Consider the following 21,337-nt stretch of genomic DNA (forward strand, 5'->3'; position numbering starts at 1 on the left):
CCTTAGGACGTCCCTATTTTCATTGGAGCAATGTTGGAGGGTATGGAGTTAAGCGACCTTGAACCACCTGAAGGCAGCCCTGCATAGAGAAGTCTTTTAATGTTTAATGTTTTTTATGTTTTTTTATATGCTGGAAGCCACCCAGAGTGGCTCGGGCAACCCAATCAGATGGGTGGGGTATAAATACTACTACTACTAAGTCCATATTTTCATCAGAGAAATGTTGGAGGGTCTGTACTGTGTGCTGTTCTGGTTGCCTCATCTCAAAAATGATATTGTGGAGTTAGAAAAAGGTCAGAAAAGGGCAAAGAAAATGATTGAGGGGATGGAGTGACTCCCCCACAAATAAACGTTGCTGCATTTGAGGCTTTTTAGCTTAAAGGGTGTGGCAGGAGAGGATGGCAAGTGTGGCAGGAAGATTCAAGGACAATCAAAGAAACATTTCAGTGTAGTATAGCATCAAAACATGTATTTTTGCAGAATATGGATATAAATATTTTCAAAATAAGAGCAAGAGCTTCAAGTGACACTAAGGACAATCCTAGTTGTGTTTTACAATGTATTTCTTATCAATAAAAGAAATTGATGTGGTGTGGGCAAATTTTTATCCTGAAAGTGTAGCCCAGAGAAAAAAGTTTGGGAACCACTGTTTTAAACATTCCAGAAATTAAAAGAGCAGCCTAGATTTATACATCAGCAGAAGCTTGATTAAACAAATAAGTTTTAAGGAGGCCCCATAATACCATCGGACATGTTGTCTGCCTAAATGCAGGCTTCTAATGTTTATTTTAGAGGAATGAGCACCACAGGTGTTAGAACTAAAACTTGCTTCATCAACTGCCAGGTATTGAATTGAAGGTCAGTTCTATCGTTAGAACTCTATCCTTGATTCTCTTAACTGGATTTTACCTGATTGGCTCCTGCACTGCCCCCCCCCCTTTCCATCCTCTTTCTTTTTCTAAAACACACAGGTCAGCTCATGCAATTAATTCTGCACAAAATATGGATTCACAAAATGCATGATATGCCTTGAATATGAATTGTCTGCTTCGTTTTCCTCTCCTGTGTTATTTGATCTACAGCTAGAGGAGTCATTCCCAAAAGGAATCGGAGCAGATTTTATCTCCCTGTTTTGTAATTTAATTGATGTTTGTTTACACAAGTGACCTTGCCGGAGATCGCTAATTTGGCATTCCAGTGTAAAAGCTTAAACAATAATTTAATTCTGTCCCACCAGGGAATGGCGATTCTGCTGCGATCCCTGTGCCATTTGTTCTTGCAGCATTCAGGGTTTCCTGTCAGGTGGCCTGAGCTGATGCTGTTCTGTGGCTCTGAGGTTGAGTCCCAAGTTTGATCCCTGGCAGCTCCAGGAAGAGCTGTTCAATACCTCTGTTTGAAATGCTACCCCATCAAAGATCAAAGGCTGTCGAACCCTGCCCCAGGTTGCGGGAGCAACATTGCTGTATGCTAGATCCTGCCTGAGATCCTGTACCTGTCCTTGCCTGGTTCCCTGCCTCGTGTCCTGCCTTGGCCCTGTCGGACTGACTCCCAGTGGAACCTTTGGATTCTGGACCAGTCCTGGACCGCGTTTCACAGGTTACCGCCAGGCCCAGCACAGGAGGGCAACCAAGATGATCAAGGGTGTGGAAACTAAGACTTATGAGAAGGGCTTGAAGGAGCTGGATATGTTTAGCCTGGAAAAGAAGAGACTATGGTGGCTATTTTCAAATATCTCAAAGGGAAGCTTGTTTTCTCCTGCTCTGGAGTGTAGGACTCGAGACAATGGCTTCAAGTTACAAGAAAGGAGATTCTGACTAAACATTTGGAAAAACTTTCTGACAATGAGAGCTGTTTGACAATGGAACGGTCTCCCTTGGGAGGTTGTGAACTCTCCTTCCTTGGAGGTTTTGAAGCAGAGACTGGATGGCCACCTGTCATGGATGCTTTGGCTGAGATTCCTGCATTGCAGGGGGTTGGACTAGATGACCCTGGGGATCATTTCCAACTGTAGGATCCTGATTCTGTAATTCTATGAATCTGCTGTTGGTGCAATCTATTGGACAGACCTGGGTTCTACCTTCTCTACTCTGTGCATGTTTTTGTTAATTTTTTCATTGTCCTAAAACTTCTCCCTCCTTGCCCATGTTGCTTCAGGCACATTTATTCCAGTCTGCCTCCCTTTTAGTATTATGCTTCCTTTGATGCAAAAAGTGGGTGCCTCTTACACCATTGGAACTGTGAATGGCACAGTTGTGTCAATAAACACATGTGGCTCCTCCCACTTGGAGCTGCAGTGCTTTGCATGTTTAACTGGGGAGTAGGCCCCATTGAAGAGAATAGGTTTACACTCTTGGGGAGTAACTGGTTGTTCATGGACCATGAGGGCTAGGATCCTGTTTTTTAAAAAACAAACAAAAGGAAAACAAACCGAGGTTCTCTGTGTTCTGTCAAGAGCATGTTAGCTGAGCTGTGTTTGGGCCCCGCAGTACAGCAGAAGGACAAAATGTTTTTGAATGCAGAATTGGGCTTCCTTTTTTAAAAAAAGTTGCTAGTCCTTATGAATGCCCAGTTGTGCTGCAGAGTGTGTGGGCAGCTGCTTCTTCTCAGAAGGCAGAAGAGTTGCTAAACAGGTTTCCCAGTGGCTTGGGGTGGGGCTTCTGCAGCGCCCTGTTCTTTGCAGCTAGCAAAACAAATAACATGCAAAATTATAAAAACGGTGCATCGTGTGAGTTGCAAGGACATCGGAATTTACCTTTTGATCCTTTTACCATACATGCATGGAGTTTTCAGAAGCATTCCCTCAAGGGTACCATCTGGGGGGGGGCTGGGGGGCTGATTCCCTCAAAAAAAAAATTCAAGGTGGGGGGCTGAGCCCCTTCATTATTCCACAGCTGCGGCAGGCACCGTCAGACCTCCTCCTGCCACATGATGTCATGTGAATTTGCCAGCCCCCCCCCCCCCCGCAAGCTGGGTTTCTCCCTCTTGGGCAAAGCAAAACTGGCAGAGCAGCCTGCCATATCCAAAGCCTCTTGGCTCATTCTGGCCAGGGCAGGAGCTGGGGGAGGGGTGGAGATTTCCCTTACAGTTTTCTTCCTGGGCTTGCACAGCTGAGGGCCCTTTGGCAGAAGGCGAGAAGAAGAGACCTAAAGTCCTGCAAATCCTTAGCCGCCCCCTAGAACGCCCTGATGGTTTTTTTTTGGGGGGGGGAAGGTTGCAACATCACTGGGAGGACATCTACCCAGGCAGAGACTTCCATGAGCATACTGGGCAGTAGGGGGGGGGGGGAATCCAGAAGGGCAACTACCCCCCCCCCCGACCTCTCAATTTGTCAGTGAAGCAGTTTTCTGCTGAATGCCAGCTGCAGAATCTGCATCCCTTTGCCCCTGTGCATGGAACTGTTTCTGAACCGTCTGATTCCTTTGCCCTTTCCCCTCCACCTAAAGATGCCACAGTAGCCATGTGGGGTCTGATTGGGCTGCCACAGGTCTTGCCAGTCTATGACAAATTGCTGGGGGGAGCACATCAGATCCATAGCCTTTCGTCACCAAGGTTTTCTACACTGGTTAGCGCCTGTTGTCATCTGCAGATAGCAGTCATATCTGAATCCATTTGGTTGCCAGCCACACAGGGAAATGTGCTTGAGTCCACAGTCATAGAGGATGAATAAAAGCAACACTTGGGGACTGAAACACTTCATACAGCACTCAAGTTTCAGTAGAATCCTGAGAAACGGCACTTGCATCCCCCCCCAAAAAAAATTCCTTTGTGCACAGCCCAATGTCTGTTTTTAAAGTTTTTTTCCCTTTTTTCCTTTTAGTTTGTCTGCAAGTTGGCTGGAGTGTAGTATCATCTGAAAGGCTGGGGGTTGAATGTTTAAAATAAAAATAAATGCAGGTGTTGTTCCCCACTACGTACGGACATTATAAGAGGCTGCCTTATGCTGCATCATGCCCTTTGCCCAGTTGCTCCACCTGGCAGCAGCTCTTCAGATCTCCAGGTAGAAGATCTTCCCTGTAACTCCTCCTTCCAAGTGTGGTGGCAGGAGTTGAACCTGAGGGCCTTCTTCACGCCATGCAGGTGCTCTACCAATGAGCTGTTGCCTGTTTCTCCATGGCCTGCTCCTCCCGCCAGACTTCCTCCGCTTGGCACACACAAAAGATTCACTGAGAAGCTTAAAAAGCCGGCTCTCCTAGCACTGCCTCCTTAGCCAAGCCAAGCTGGGAGACGGGTCCTTTGGTGGCTTTCTCCCCACCGCCCTCAAAGTTCTTTAAACCCTCATCCCTGAAACATCTTGTGATGCAGAACTCGCCCGTGGCGCGTGCTTCTGACTGTCAAGGACCTACAGGACCAAGTGGCTGCAGGAATTGCCTGCCTCCTGGAAAATTTCACAGGCTCTCTTCTTGCGGCAATGCCCATCGACGTCTGCTGGCATCCCCAGATAACCAGGAAGGGGAGAGAAAAGAGGGGGGAGCCTTTCAGGAACCAGCCTGAAAACCCAGACATAAGACTTTCCATCAATTACGGGCAGCGAAGCCTCAGGCAAACAGTTTTGAAAGTGAAATCGGACACCTCGGAGAAACCTGCTCCAGAAGGAAACCTAATATGCCAGGATTTGACTCTGGCACTCGGGCACACCCTTCTGCTGTGTCGCCCTCCCCAAAATAGGCACATTAGCTTATGTTAACTTGGTAATATGTATTCAGTAAAACACGTAGAGGCCGACTTATGCCAGCCACATGAAGTGTAACCGCAAGCTCAGCTGGAACCCCTGGGGTTGGGACTTTTAAAAAAGAAAAACCCTGATTAAATATATACTGCGTATTTATCTTCCATCGTTGTACACCACTGCCGCAATGTGCTGATGTTTGGAGGGATAATTTCAGCAAGTTGTGTACCATATGAGCAATGTCACAAATTTGTGGCTGTCAAAGGCAGGCTGGATACCTGGAACAACTGGAGTCACTAACCTAGGATTTCTGGCGTCAATTTCTAGGGCTTAAGACAGGTTGTGCTTTGTTAATGATGCAAGGCCAGGAAGCCAGGCTCTTAGCATCTATATTAATCCTGCCCAACGCACAGTCTTCATACTGCCAGCCGGACGTGATGGCCCAACATTGCAGGCGACCCTGGCCTATTCCCAGGCAATGAGGCATGAGTAGCAAAGCATTATGAAAAGACTAGAGTGTAGGGTTGCCAGGTCAGGAGCATTGTAGACCCTGAGATTGCAGGGCTTAAACTTGAGACCTAGGGGTGGGCCTCAATGATGTCACAGGGGTAGGCCTGATGATTCTTCATCTGTGCCCCCTCCCACTATTCAACCCTGGAGAAAGAGGTTAATTGGGAGAGGGGAGTAGGCTCCCCCAGAGAGTTGATGGTATAATTGCAGCTAGCTTCTGCCAAGCTGAAACTTGCAAGCTGCATGCGATGCAATAATAATAATAATAATAATAATAATAATAATAATAATAATAATAATAGCTTTAAAAAAGGCACACTTGCTCACCTGGAGATTCAGGTCCTCTCCCTGCTATCAGGAGGGGTCCAGGCAAACTTGGAGACTATCATAAAATCCCATACAAAGGTTCCCCTTTTCAACTAGATATCCTTCAGATGTTCTTTAGGATCACCACTCAGTTGAACACCTGCCTCTGGAAGTGAGTGTGTTTGCCTTAGCCTTCCCCAACTAGGTTCCCTCTTGATGTTTTGGAGCACAAGTCCCATCACCTCCAGCCAAAATGGAACTTACAGTGCAAAACATATGGAGAGCAGCAGTTTGGGAAACGCCAGTTTGACTAAAGGGGCAACGAGTGTAAGTCCGGTCTTGAGTCCCTGCCGTTTCCTGAAAAAGACCTCAGTGGACAACTGCCATAGAAATCTCAGAACCAGTTTTAAATTTATAGGTAGCTGGGGTCTCAAAATGTAACCCAAATGGAAATTCTCCAACCAAGTAGTTACTTATATAATCCTAACATCTGGGAGGTCTCTAGGTTGCCAATTTTTTTCCATTTCTTCAACATCATTGAGATTTTCCACACATTCCGCAGAATTTGGAACTACACACAGTTTCCAATGTCTCGTTAGCTCCATTTTTGTAGCACCTAGTAAGTTCAGAATCATGCCTCTTTTTGTCTGAGTTGAGTGTTTTAAGGAAAATAACAAGACAGCAAGCTCCAACTGCAGCTGTATTTCTTTTATTCTGAAATTAATAAATTAACAAACTCTAATACCCTTGTCTGTAATGTGATCTTTAAGGCGACTGGGAAGTTGTAGACCACTTTGGGAAGGAGGGCTCGATTTTGTGGGAGGTGACTTGGGTGACTGCTTGCAGCACTAAGACTGGGAGTAGTCGACCTGTTTATTCAACTCTTCACTCAAGCGCTAAACAAATAGTACAAGCAGTTAATCTTCGTTCAGAAAGCTGGCAGACGTGGCCTACACAGGCAGTGTGGCATTAATGCCCATTCATTTACAACATCAATGCCTGTTCAAAGGGGAATGGGCACGTGAGTAATTGTGGTCATGCATCATCTTATACAAGATGTATCATCTTATGCAACAAGGGAAAATCATGCACACAAACCATGTAGCAAAACTGTGAAATGGGCTACAGGCAGAGGCGGAGCGAGTTGCTCTGGCACCTGGAATGGCGCACATGCTGTGCACCCAGGGGCGGGGCTAGCGTCCCAGGGGGGTGCCACCTGCGACGAGCGTCCCAAGGGGGGTGGGAGCGATGTCACCCCCCCCCCGGGATGACACCCGGGGCAGACCGCCTCCAGCACCCCCCCTTCCTCCACCAGTGACTACAGGCACAATTAAGAAGAAAATACCCAAGAGCTTAGCAAGTGTGTGGGGGGTGTCATTTGGTCTTGGACTGGTGGGAAGGTGGTTGCACCTTCTGGCAGGCAGGTTCCTCCTGGCCATTTCTATTCAATGCAAAACTGCTCCATGCATGGAATAACAAGTTATCAAAGCTGCAATTTTCAAAGCTTACAGTCAAATTTCTACTGAGCCTTATATTTCCACACTGCCCATTCCAATAGTCTGTGAAGCATGCCCATTTCTTTTCTGGTGGGTTTTGGGCCAAATCCAAGATGTCTTTCTTTCTTTCTTTCTTTCTTTCTTTCTTTCTTTCTTTCTTTCTTTCTTTCTTTCTTTCTTTCTTTCTTTCTCCTTTGAAAGCCCTCAGTGGCCGGGGAACTGCATACTTCAGAGAGCACCTAACCCTGTGGCGCTGGTTGCCAGTTAAAACACAGTCACAAGGGCGGGACGGGCTTTTGCCAGGGAATGTCACTTTACTTCCCCACATTGACATTCATTATCGGGGGGTGTTGAGGTATAATTACGTTGATTTTAAAATTTGTTTGTAATCCTCCCTGAGCCATAGAAGCATTTTTTACTTAAATAATATATAATCCCTCTTTTCTGCTGTCGGCAGAGTCACAGCTTCTTTCTAGCGCCAAAAGGAAACCACATTTTTCAAAAATGTGTGCGTCAAAAAGGGTGTGTGTGCATTTGTGTGTGTTTTAAAGTATGTTGCAGAGCTTCCTGCTTCGTTTTGTTCTCTCTTGGGCTGTAAACAAACTGTTTTGACAGCATCCACCTCTTCTCTCTGTGTGTCACTGATTTGTAAATGTATTTCAGCAGCTTAGAAAATCTCTTCCCAGTGCTGTGTTGGTGGGCAGCAGCAGCTCTGGCACTGGGCAACATTCATTTTAAACTGGCATTTGAGAGAGGGTCTCCCTGCCCCCACCTCACCCTGACCCGGCAACTGTCATGGTGCATTGTGGTTTGCAGACGGCACACTGTGAAAGGGCTGCTGCTTCGTGGTATTTGGTGAAAGCCTCTGCAAAATCCAATAATAAAAGGAAGTGGTTTTTATACAGAAAAGAGAAATTTGAGGCTGTCGCTTGCAGTAATGATAATGGTACACGGTGGCATCGTATGCATTACTTTTTCCTGCAAGAGCCGCCCCCAAGTGATTCAACAGCTGAAAGTATCCATGACAGTCTATATTTTTCATTGGTTTGGGGCTTCTTAGAGGAGCAAATTCCCCACCGAATGCATTTCTGCCTCATTTTCTCCCTGCCTATGAAACAGGTGACAGTTGCAGGTGGCCTTGATTTTCCTGGAGTTATGTATGGTCACGCTCCAATCAAAGCCAAGCACATTGGAGCCCCATTGATTTCAATGGGACAAAGGTGAGCAAGTGCTTCATTTTGTTTTGTTTGCCTGTCATGGATTCTTTAGCTGAGACTCCTGCATTGCAGTGGGTTGGACTAGATGACCCTTGGGGTCCCTTCCAACTATGATTCCCTTGCGGCATGGCTCGCTTGCTTGAGCCAACTTGACTTGCGAGGACCTAGTGTGGTGTAAGGCAGATCTCTTGAGCAAGCCGGCAGAGGGATGCTGCAGCCTCCCCCCCCCCCCATCACTGTGTGGTGCTATAATTCTTCTTACGGCTAGTGATAAAAAGAATAAAAGTGCAATGATCAGTGATCAAACAAGGCAATCTTAAACTATCATCTGAGTGCAGCCAGCGCCCCAGTTGCCCATGAAAATGCTGAAGATCCCAAGGCTTCCTTAACGTTCCCCTTATGGCCAAAGAGCCAAGTCACTTCTCAGTGCACATTTTAAAACTTGAGCTGAAGTCCTGCCTGCCTCTTCAGTGCTGTGAATGGCTGCCATGGCAACATCAAATAAAAGAGGTGTAATGGGTGGAGCCAGGCAGCTTTCAGGGTGGAAGGAAGCTGGGGAGTGGGCAAGGAAATTTCCCAGGACAGCCCTCACAGAAGCCACAAGGTTGTACAACACATGGAAGTGGACCACAAATAGGAAGCAAATGGAAGCAACAGATTTCAGTATAGCAAATTAAGCCTGCCTGTCATGGAGCGGGGGGGGGGGGGGAGGCTCACACATCCTTCTCTACCCAAGGAGCGTGCAAAACAGAGCTGGAGAGATGTGTGACTCAGGCTGGTGTGTGACCTGGTCTCGAGGGTCAGGTGGAAAGGTATGGAGGGCCCCATTGGACCCTAGGACTGAGGTTACCCATCCCTGAGCTAGAAGAACTTCTCTTCCTGGCCAGAGACCATCTCTGCCTCCTCCCCTTACCCCGCCCTGTAAGGTTAAGTCCCATCAGCCATCACTCTGAGCTCCTTGGAAGAACGGTGCAAAAAGGTACCAAAATTGAATGGAGGTTCTTTGTTACCCTGGTGTGTGAAAGCAAACCAGGCCTATGGATTTAAAGGGAGGTGATGCACCAATAAAAGTTTGCAGAGACGGTGTATGTATGACTCTTTGAAATGTTCCTCCTAAGACCTGACATAATGGGCGTTTTCTTGAACCAGATGGGACAACCTGTTTTCTCCAGCTCTGCTCCTCTTGAAACTGGGCATCACTTAGGTGTGGGCATGAGAGCTACAGGGACGTCTATCTTTGTGAAGTTTAGCATGAATAAGCAGACGGCAATGAGTTCTGGGGGAATTCTTCAGGGTTCTCTTCTGGGTTTTCCAGTTCCTCTCTGCCTCAGTCCAGCCTCCTTCACAGGGTTGTTTTGAGGGTAAAATGGGCAGGAGGAGAAGAATTTTTGCCACCTCAAGCTTCTTTGGAGGAAAATCAGGGTATAAATCAGAGTTTAAAGCAGGTGGTACCCTGGGGTGCCGTGGGATTACCTAGAGGGGGTGCTAAGAGGTAAAGGGGTGGCTGGGGGATGCTGGACGTAAATGATTTTCAGACTTTGAAAAGCTGGTATCACTGGATCAGTCAATCAGTTCTGATGAATTGATTAAACTAAATAGTTTTAATTGGATTTTGAATCCATGTTACAATTGTCACTGTTTCCAATTTTATTGTGCCCTTATCTTCCTCGGTGTATCATGCAAACCCCTATTCTGAATAATGGATTTAATAGAGGAGGATGGGGGCACTGAGCATGAGTTTATGGAACCAAGGGAGAAGTTGCCCCCCCAAAATTGAGAACCACTGATGGTAAACAAAGGAAGTAATAGTAGTTAAGCACAAACCACATACTGAGTCGCTAACCCCCCCCCCTTTTTGAGGGCCTTGCAGGCTGGGGAAGGGAATGTTACCTGCAAATCATGGTACTAGTCCTCCAACATATTAGCATTTTCAATGGGAATGGAAGTTCTTCATTGACAAAGAGAATGCCTGGAGGGTTTACTGAAATCTCAGATGGACAGGTTCTGTCTCAGGGAGCAGCACAAGAGCTGTTGGATGAGCAGGTGGGTTCCCAGAGGAGATGCCAAGGAGAACTAGGGACCTTCTTCCGGTCCCCTTCCTTGTAGCTTATGATATCATGATTTGCAAATGCATCATTCCTCCTGAAGGTAGTGTTTAGCCTTTGGCCACCCTAATCATCAATCCTAAACAGCATGAGGCAGGCATATTTATTGTTTGGATGGTGGACGTCAATCTTAATAACACAGCTCCACCCACTTAATTGGAGAGTGACTTTGGAGGGCAGACACACGCCCTTCAGGGAGTCTCATCAGCCACCTCATTTGGTTATGTAACACATCCAGATTCCCAGGAATTATTCAATGTCATGAACTCTGTCCACAAATGTCTTCCCCAACCCTTTGTCTTTTCTGCTGCTCAGACTATAACTATGCATATCAAAAACCAAGAGCAAACGAAGGAGCTTTTTGCACCATAGGTGACTGAAGCTGCACAAATTCTCTGCCTGCAGAGTTAACTTTGTGAGGATAGAATCTAATGTGGGTTGCAGGTCCATCTGCTTTCTGGGGAGCAGATCTGGAAGGGAGGTGACAGGAAGTGCCTCTGAGAGGGTGGGTCTTCTTCAGAGGGTGGATCACCATCCCCTAAGCCGCTAAGACACTCCCTGGGATCAAACACTTCTTGGGGTTCAGAATCTGCAACTCTCACCTTGCTGGGAACGCTACCCATGGTCCTCCATATCTATTTATCCAAGCTCCTCCCACTCCTCCTCAGGGTCCCTCCACCTGCCGCATGACCCCTCCTTAGGCCTCATGGCAACCAGGAAGTAAGACTGGGAGGAGGTGGGGGCTAGGCTGGAGCATTCCTTCACACCCACTCATGTACAGGCAGGGAACAGGGTGGGAGGTCCAGAAAGTTGCCAATGGCACAATTCTATCCATGTCTGCTCAGAAGTAGTTCACGTTGATTTTAATTAGGTATACTCCTAACTAAAGAGTTGCAGCCTTTGTGTTACTTACTATACATTCAAGAAAATATCAATTAACCATTTATTTATTTCCCTCTCGTCATATAGAGGGCCTCAGAGCAAGTCACAATAAGAAGAATTAAAATATTAGAGGGGGACAGAAAACCACAAGAACAGATAAAACAATAAAAAACCAAATAAAAACTTTCATTGTTCGGCAAAGGATTTTGCTGCATAGTGATGATTTTATTGGTTTTGCAAAGGTCTCATCTTCTCAGCTGTATTTCAGTTGTATCGGTAGAGTAAGGAGGGAGGATAACCACTCCACCACCCAAAATAAGCTATGGAAAGGTCAAGAAAGCAGGATGGACTTCAGCAGATACCTAATAGATAATAACTTTACATGAGGCGTCCACTCATCTACCATCCCAGTTTACCCATCCAGTCTTTGCATGCTTAGCTTCAGCATATATGCAGTGGTAGTAGATCCTGGACCAGTTCACTTGAGCTATGATCAGGTGACCATGAGCAGCTGATTGGTCCCCAAGCCCATAAAAACCAAAGTGTTCCCCTTTCCAGATGCTCTCAATTCCTTTGATGCCGGTTGCCAGCAGGGCTTCTGAACTGTGAATCCAAGTTCATGATTTGCTAAGAGTCGCCTCCCTACCCCAGTGGTGCTGGTGAAGGGGTTTGAGGGCAAGAGAGAGAGGTGGGCAGCCTTTAGCCCAATCCCCGCAGAGCATTCTGCTCAAGATAACCTCTTCGTTATACGGGAGCATCTCCCATGGCTCCTTATCCATTGTGACCTGACCCTTATATTTCATGGCATGGAAGGTGATGTGGAGAAAGAATGTCATAATGTTTCTCTATTCCCTGACAAGCCTTTGAGTAGCCCTGTCAACAGTGATTTGGGGCTGAGCTGAAATAATCAAGAACGAAGTGTCTGCATGACACATCCTTGAAGGATTCTTGCCAGTAATAGAATGGAGATGCTAATGAGTTTCCAGCCACATATTTTTTAAAAAAATAATATTCTAATCAAGCAAGAAGAAGTGATTAAGGTCTCTTTCACATCCACACTCCTTAATCTTACCTAGTTTATGTGCTGTGCTGAAGCAACTTCTATGGCATAGGGCCGCCTTCCCCAACCTGGAGCTGCTCCAGATGTTTTGGGCTACCATTTGCATCATCTCTGACCCTTGGTCATGTTAGCTAGGCCTAATGGGAGCTGAAGATCAACGCATCTGGAGGGCACTGGGTTGGGGGTGGTTTCTGTAGGGTGTGCCGGCATCAAGAAATTTTAATCCAAATTTTAAGGCAGTTGTTTTCTTGAGGAAGCCAGGATGCCCCCTCTGCACACTGAGCAGCTCACATGATGATATCAGCCCCTTTGACCAGCTTTTATTGGTGGCTGCCTATCTGTTCATTCATTCCATCTCTAAATTGCCCATTGGCCCAAGTCCTCTGGGAGATTTGCAACAGTAAAACACAAAGACAATTCAGTTAGCAAAAAATATGCAAGAGCTCAGCGTCAAAAAAACAGTGTCAGAAAAATACAACACAAAACTTTCTTGGAAGTTGTATCCACTTGTCATGATGGTATCACTATGCTGTATGCTTTGGGGTGGAACACCCCAGCTCAGTGGCGCCTCCTCAAGACACTGAAAACCCCAGGTTTGATTCCTGGCATGTCTGGTTGGAAGGATCAGGAAGCAGGTCCTAGAGAGGTCCTTAGTTGATAGGTAGATGGTCAGTCATAGCTGGGATGTGTGTGAGCACCAAGGAATCAGGAAAGCTCCTTCCTCCCTAACTTTTGTCAAACCCAATGGGCCTTTAAATGATTATTAATATTATTAGCAGTATTAATTGGGGAAGGGCCATAGCTCAGCAGAGCATCTTCCTTGCATGCAAAAGGTCCCAGGTTCAGTCCCCAGTGACACATCCAGGTAGTGCTGGCAAAGACTGCATCTCTGGGGAGTTGCTGCCAATCAGTGTGGACAATCTTTAGCTAGATAGATCAATGCTCTGCTTCAGTATAAGGCAGTTTCTTGTGTTCCTAGGAATCCCCACTTGGATAAAGCTCACTGCATATGACTTTGGACCAGTCCTGCCTCCCTGCCTAACTTTCCTCACAGGTTTATTGTGGGGATCAAATGAGAAGAACCACCTATGCTGCCACCTTGAGCTCCGTGGAGAAAAGGGGGGACTACAAATGCAATAAATAAATAAATTATCTGGGTGTTAAAAGTGAGCTTGGAGAAATGCCAGATATTAGATACTATTTTCAGCCTTTTCTGAAAAATGCTTTTCAATAAAGCATATGTATGCTTAGCAGGAGTGAGGAATCTGCTACTGGTCAGACAATGTCCACTTGGGCAAACGCTGCCCTGTAAAAGCTGCCACTTTGCGTGTGAGAGGGAAATCCATCATTGATGTGTGGCATGCCCAGATAGAAATGTCAATAGTTATTTAAAAAGGTATTTTGTAACACATGCACACACACAAAAATTGATTATTTTGCTTGTCCACATTCCTACAGAGGGAAGAACCGTTTGGGTATTTCCTCTGTATTTCTCAGAACCAATACAGCTGAACTCCTCCAATTGTACTTTAGAAGAGCTTTAGGTAAAGGGGACCCTAGACCATTAGGTCCAGTTGTGACCAACTCTGGGGTTGCGGCGCTCATCTCACTTTATTGGCCAAAGGAGCCGCTGTACTGCTTCTGGCCAGCATGACTAAGCCGCTTCTGGCGAACCAGAGCAGCGCACAGAAACGCCGTTTACCTTCCCGCCGGAGTGGTACCTATTTATTTACTTGCACTTTGACGTGCTTTCGAACTGCTAGGTTGGCAGGAGCAGGGACCAAGCAACGGGAGCTCACCCCATCACGGGGATTCGAACTGCCGACCTTCAGATCGACAAGTCCTAGGGTCTGTGGTTTAACCCACAGCACCACCCGCGCCCCTAAATTACAATTGCAACATTATAAATTATTGCATTGGAAATTATAGCATCGGAAATTATAGAATTGTAGAGTTGGAAGGTACCCCATAGAGTCATCTAGTCTGGTCCCTGTATTGCAATGCAAATTGTTGTAACCCACCCTGGGACTTGCTGGTGAAGGGCAGACAATAAATAATAATACACAGGTAGCATTCTTCAGTGCATTTCAGGGCTTGCTAAATACATTTTTGTGTTCATCTGGGAACTGCTTTCCCCAGAACTAGTGAACATCCTCAAGACCCTGATATCACTGCACTCCTGCCCCTAATTTTAGCAGCACCAGTCTTTTCAGCTAGCTAGGAGAACTGCCTCCTGCGTTTCCCTGAAATGAATGCTGTTGGCCCCTGAGGCCTCCTTGGGCTCCTCTTTGGGGACGCCTGCAGCTCTAGCTGGTGGACAGCTGGAGAATCTTTGCTATACTGGTGCTAACAAATGATACAATCGGTGCTTTTTTCCCTATAACAAAGGTGCAGGAACGCTGCTCTGCCCCTCCTGCTTCCTCGCCAGTAGAAAAGGGAGGGCTGCTCTGTGGACACGCAGAGCTAATGTGTGGAGAAGCTTCTTCCTTGCACGTCTGCTCTACAAGCTGCCCTGTCCCTCCTGCTTGCATGCATGAGTTGGAGAGGCAGGGCAGATTCCAGAGTTGAGGCACAGGAAGGTTTCTGTTAGCCTGGGTGGCTGAAGAGCCTCTTTAAAGCCCTGCTGTGTTCCGATGTATTCTGGCTAAAAAAAAATCCCTGGATACAATACTGTGGCAGAAAGGATAATCTGCCATCTGCACAGTGGCGACCTAGGCACCATGGAATGTTCAACAATGGATGGCTAATCAGTTGACCCTAGCAGGAACTCAAACCCAAGGCAACATTGCATTCTTCCCTAAGGGACCTACCTCCGTTTGTTTGTTTGTTTGTTTGTTTGTTTGTTTGTTTTCTTGCTTGCTTAAAGAGGAGGCAAAAAAACTCTGGGTCCTGCTCTAATGGTCAAGAGCAGGCACCATATTGTCCACTTAAAATGCTGGTGGCAGTATCTTCTTTAGATATACTGTACGTCTGGGGTGTGTATGCATTTGCATCTATTGGAGACCGACTGCCACAAACAGCCCACTGCATCAGATGTCATCCCTGATTACCATTTTCTCTTCATTCGGGCTGGAAACAAACACTGATCAATAATAATTCAAGGCTATGTACCTTAAGGTTAAACATCTGACAATCAGAGAAGACTTAATGGGCTGTGACACCGCTCAAACCAATGGCCTGACATGCCTTGCCATGTCATAAGGATATGCAGAGGGTGAGCTAACCCTGCATTAAAATACATGAAGCCAGTCTCTCTCCCCCCCCCCCATACACCCCTTCTGAATCTCAAGTTCGTTGTCTTGGTGCATCCAAATGTCAGGGCACTGCGTTGCTGAGCTATTGCAAAGCAACCATAGGCTCATAGTGGTGGAGATGTTAGGCATCGTGTCCACATGCCCCCCCCCAACCCTTTTAACTGCAAATGGACCCTTCATATTATTTCTGCAGTCCTGGACAGATGATAATCTAATCCATTTTCCAGGGTGGAATTTTATAACCCACTAAAGCAAACACAGACCACTCACTGCCCCTGTTGGGCTTCCTTGTACACTGCATGGTATTTTACAGATGCTTAGATCAGCATTCCACTGGGGTTCTCTGGATGTTCTTGGGCTACAACTCTGAACAGACCCAGGCAGCACAACCAATGGTCAAGGACAGTGAGAGTTATAGCCCAACATTGGGAGGGTCACCAGGTTCCCCATCCCTGATTTAGGGCCCACCCACACTTACCTTTTGCCCTGGAATCTTTAAAGCTGAATCGGAACAAATGGCAATTTGTGTTTTCCATGGGTTGCCATTTGCTCTGATTCAGCAGCAAAGAGCAGGTTTTTGTGGAGGGATCTCCAGGGCAAAAAAATAAAAGAAAAAAGTATTGGACACGGTGCTTTTAAGCACAGACATGTGCCTGGAAATGTGGCACAAAGGGAGGTCCTTAAAGGAATAAAAGCAGGCCTGGAAAACAAAAGAGACCATTGGAATGATGTGGGTGAGCTGGAGGTAGGGGGTTAGCTACATATCAGAATATAGCACTTATGGAAATATGTAACGATCATTACTTAGCACCAGGGCTTTTTTTCATCTGGAACGCACTGGAGCTCAGTTCTGGCACCTCTCGGGTAAAAGTGGCATTGTCATTGAAAGAAAACAAGGGAGGCAATCATGGGAGCGGGTAGTGCAACATCTGGGGGGCATTTCATACATTTCATGAAATAAAGAAAAGAATGAAATGCTCTCAAGATACAGGGCAGAAGTCTCTTCCTGAACACTTCTGCTGCCTGATATCCTTTTACCCGAAGATGATACTAGGGATGCTGCTTGGGACCCTCTGCATAAAAAGCATTAATTGAATTATAGTCTTTGCCAAGGTGTTTATTTTTCTTCTGCTGGAACTCACTCAGGTGGGCGCCAGTGCCATTCTAAGAAAACAAGAGAGGCGTTCATGGTGAGTTTCAGTAACCTCTCCTTCTAGAAAAATAGCACTGCTTGGCACTGCAGAAAAAGCAGTGTGTTTTCATATACAGATCTTTGTCTTTGACATGCAGCCCTTCCTTTCTTATGGCTGCCTCTTCATGATTTTGCTTTTAAAAATATATCGGTTTTTCGTGGGCTGATAGTGTCACTGAGCCACATAAAAGCCATGGCAGTTGATCATTCCGGTGCTCTGCTGGTTCATCTTGTGAGAGTCTCTCATTCCCATTACCAGAGCAAGGTTAAGCAGAAGATAAAGGTCTTCTTAATACATCCCCCTCACCCTCAGGCAGATATTAATAGCTTTTTGATTTGGATGCATCTCTAAAGAATTAAAATAGGAGGAAAGCCACCTCCGCAGAGAGTGGGATCCCCCCAGATTTGACCTGCTCACCTCAGTCTCTCACCTCTTAACCACACAACACTTCAAACCAATTAAAGAGAAGGAAAAGGAAACATCACAGAAGAGATAAAACACAGCTAGATTCCTACTAGGCAAACTTCTAGAGTCCTGCCCAATATGCTTCAGTCAGAGCTTCAGATTATACACTTTCTTGTTTTTCAGTTGGTCATCTTTTATTTTTAATGGTGCACTTACTCCTTACAATAAATAATGCAAAGAACAGTAATATATTAAACTCATTTTAATATTATTTTGCTATATACTGTATTTTGGAAAGTGATTTGTCTGTCTCTATGCACTGGAACACCTCTTAATATAACAGAACCAAACTGGCATGATGGTTCATGAGAACAAAGAGCAGGTTTTACTCAATGTTTGGATGCCATTGAATCAAGCTAGCAGACCAAACCGGTCAAAACAACACTGATTGGGAACTTCTTAAGATGTTGTCATCAAATTTGGCATAGTGGCTCCAGCGATCAAGAAGCAAGTTTTCATCTATGTTTAGCTACAGTTGGATGACACTTTGAATCAAGATGGCATACTAAACCTATCCAAATGTCACTGATTTTGACTTATTTGAATTGCATAACATTTGCATATTATAATCTCCTCCTCACTGTCAGGAACCATCATGACAGATTTGGTAGCGATATCTTAAGAGGTGTCCAAATGTATCAATAACAAGCAGAAAGACAGTCAAACAACTTTCCAGAATATATAGATATCTATAATCCAAGAGATGGCACTCCCCTTCACAGAACTGGTAAACTCCTGCGCACATCTGTCGCCCCAAGAAATGCCTTTAAACCTTTGCTCTGTTGTCTCCTTCATATTTAAGAGAAGAAAAATGTGGATTTTCCGGGGGGGGGGGGAGCTCACAAGGTAACCAGACAGGGAGCTTTTTGCTCCTTTTCTTTTCCCCTCCTGCTTTTCATTCTTTCTCCATTATGTAAGCACTTGCCAAAAGTAAAATACAGTTTCCGAGACCAGAACATCTGCAGTTCATTCAGTTTAAATGTAATAATTATTGCTTTCGTCTCCCACAAGGCCAGCAAAATGCAACTAAACACAATAACCAAATACGAGAGAAAAAATGGATTCTGCAAAAGGCTTGCCGTTCCTTTGTGGAAGACATGCCCTTCAGCATGGAGGCCCTGCTTCCTGTTCCCAGATGCAAGAGCTGTGCTTGCAGGAGTGCCATTCTCAGAGACACTCTTCTTCTTAAACAGCCTGCAAGTGCAAGTAGGACTGGTTCCAGATGCTGTGGGCCCTTCATATGCAGCCACGGGAAAAAGACGGGCCTGCGCTTATCCGCTCTTAGATATACATGCCACAAACATAATGACACATCCATGTACTCTTTCCCACTCAACATATAATAGACAAACACCATGTAGCAACACAGGGACACGGGTGGTGCTGTGGGTTAAACCACAGAGCCTAGCACTTGCCAATCAGAAGGTTGGCAGTTCAAATCCCCGCCACGGGGTGAGCTCCCGTTGCTTGGTCCCTGCTCCTGCCAACCTAGCAGTTCGAAAGCACCTCAAAGTACAAGTAGATAAATAGGTACCGCTCTAGTGGGAAGGTAAACAGTGTTTCCGTGCGCTGCTCTGGCTCGCCAGAAGCGGCTTTGTCATGCTGGCCACATGACCCGGAAGCTGGACGCCGGCTCCCTCGGCCTATAGAGCAAGATGAGTGCCACAACCCCAGAGTCGGCCCCGACTGGACCTAATGGTCTGGGGTCCCTTTACCTTTATGTAACAACACAGCAGAGACACAATATTCAGTTTTGTAAGTGCAGAGGACAAGAGACAGGCACCCTCTGCACACACCCTCACTCTGTGTGGCAAGACCACATGTTGGCCTATTCACATGCCAACAGCATAGTGGCAGAATCAGAAGTGGAAGGTCCCTTCATCGTAGTCACAGCCTTGTAAGATTAATCAATAATCTTGCAGTTATACAATAATAATAATTAGGAATGCATTATATCCATCAATGCAGATCTTCATGTGTTGCCTTTCAAGTAACAACTTGAGGAACATTCTCTTGAAACGGAAGCACCTCTTGCCTTTTCAGTGTTCTTGAATGCTTAGCTTTGGCACATGTAGAGCAACTCCTCCTTGGTGTTTTCCTCATGTGCCATCTGCAGAATGACCCCAGGAGCCGATCCTCTGTGGACTGACTGGCTCCCATCAGCACAAAGGCTGAGAAGACTTCTTTGCAGCAGCTAAAAGCTGATTGGATGGCTCTAGGACACTGGCAATAATGACTCCGGCCCACTACACAGCATCTGCATGTGGGACCAGGAAGCAGGGCGTATGTGTTGAAGGGTGTGTCTTCCATGAAGCCATTTGCAAAAGTGACTGAGGGTCCAGGTGCCTACATTGCTCACATGTGAATAGTGTGTATGGATGGGCTGATGTGGACAGAGACATACCTACGCTCCCTGTGCCCTTGGCCAGGTGATGCTGGCCGCCCAGAGCAGTGGAGGAGCAGCCTGGGGAGTGCATGGTGGGCAGGCAGGTTCCTAGCCCCTGCAAGTCAGAGGGGGGAGGTGCAATTTTTGCCCCCAGCCCAGGCCTGCACCCTTGGTGAAAGCCAGCCACCCCAGCCCTATGGCAAACCCCTGGATATTGGGACATAGGGCTGTCCAGTTTTGTTTATCGCAGACTTGAGCTGGGCCTGTGGGTTGGTGCAGTGTTTCACAACACCTGGAAGCACTGAATAGGTAAAGGAGATGGCTGAGAAGCAGGTGGCCTCCAAAGACTGGGAAGTCCCACCTTTTCTCACCAAGTGTTGTTCCTTCTCACCCATTTTGGAGCTGAGCCTTGATGCTGAAAACAAGGCCTGAGTGGCCTAAGCTGACCACTTGCTGTTGACATCTTTTCACAGTGTCATCCATGAGCTTTGCCCAAGTCCCTGTCCAGAGTCTAAAAGTCTCCACAGGGGAGATGATACAAGAAGCTGAAGGAAAGGGGGTAATTGGGGGGGGGGGGAGAAAACCCCTGGTACACTCTTCCTATGCCCCAACTGCCTCCCTCTGCTGGAGGAAAGAGCTGTGTATGCCGCATGGCCCACCTTGCACCCCCTAGACTAGGCACCTACCCTCACAGAATTGTAGGGCTGCAAGACACCTCAGGGGCCCCAAGCCCAAGCCCTGCAATGCAGGAATCTCAAGTACTGTAGATCATATATGACACAGAAACACAGCCTGGAGGACCGTCACTAGTGCTGAAGCAAGTTTCAAAGGCCAACCCACTTGGCTTCCTTATTCCTGCAGAAGAAGTCATGAAGCTGAACTGGGGCCCGTGGCAGCGCCCAGGACCGATTCAATGCAAACGTGCATTGAATGTCAGGGAAATATCAGGGCTCTTTCTCGCCCCCCTGATTTTGTGTGTATGTTAAATAGCTTTGAGACTTCAGGGTTGTCACCTTGTGTGACACAAGAGTAAGCCAAAGCGCTGATGACGACCCTAAGCCCATCTCCCCGAAAGTAACCTCCGCTGCCTGGCCTTCCAGCTGGGGTTCTGCGCAGCTCAATCAGACGAAGGTTAACGTTTAAAAAAATGTTTTAGGAATTTTTTTTTAGCGTCTAAAACATTATAAAGAACTGCTGCGAGAAATCGCCTTCCCTTCCATCGCAAGGAGTCTGGAAACACGCGCAGACGCCCCCTCGCAGGCGGCCCCAAACTGCCAACTCTTCCCCGGGGGGGGGGGGTCTCGTCCGGATCCCCGGGTTGCGGCGCCCGCTGCCTCGGGAGAAAGTGGCCCCGAAGTCCGCGGCGCTTGGTGCCGAGGAGGCCCGCCGGGGAGCCGGCTCAGGGGCGCCTTCCCTCCCCCGCGGATCGGGCCCCAGCAGGAGCAGGAGGAGGCGGGCGGGCCGGAGCAGCGTCCGCCCCGCCGGTCCCCCTGCCCCACCTCCAGCGGCAGCCGGGGCGGCGCGCGTTGGCGGGCGGGCGGGCGGGGGGGCCGGGCCGGTCACATGGCGCCTCAGCTGGGCCGAGGCGCGCCGGAGGAGGCGGAGGCTGCCGCTGCTGCTGCTGCTGCTGCCTCTGCGAAGAGGGCCGGTCGGGGCTGCTGGCAGGCGCTGCTGACGAGGCGGACGCTGCCTCGCGAGCGCGCAGGAGGCGCCCGGAGAGCCCCGAGAGCGCAGCCGCCGCCGCCGCCGCCGCCAAATGCTGTGCTTGGTGATCGCCGCGATGAAAGGTGAGCCGCG

At 47.3% G+C, this 21,337-nt stretch overlaps 1 protein-coding gene across 3 annotated transcripts in view; it reads left to right on the forward strand.

The window, feature by feature from the left end:
* RORA (RAR related orphan receptor A) overlaps window positions 1–21,337 on the forward strand; it is a gene marked incomplete at its 5' end in the record, with an annotated part of 352,476 nt that overhangs the window by 251,460 nt on the left and 79,679 nt on the right. The window contains one exon of one of the 3 annotated variants that reach the window (XM_081887709.1): window positions 21,194–21,327. The exons of the other annotated variants lie outside the window; for them this stretch is intronic. Coding sequence (XP_081743835.1) covers window positions 21,297–21,327 — 31 coding nt within the window. Of the gene's footprint in view, window positions 1–21,193; window positions 21,328–21,337 lie in introns of those variants that run through there. 3 annotated transcript variants of the gene reach the window in all.

The sequence above is a fragment of the Podarcis melisellensis genome (genome assembly GCF_964234715.1).
Source record: "Podarcis melisellensis genome assembly, chromosome: 14".
NCBI classification, from domain to species: Eukaryota; Metazoa; Chordata; class Lepidosauria; order Squamata; family Lacertidae; genus Podarcis; species Podarcis melisellensis.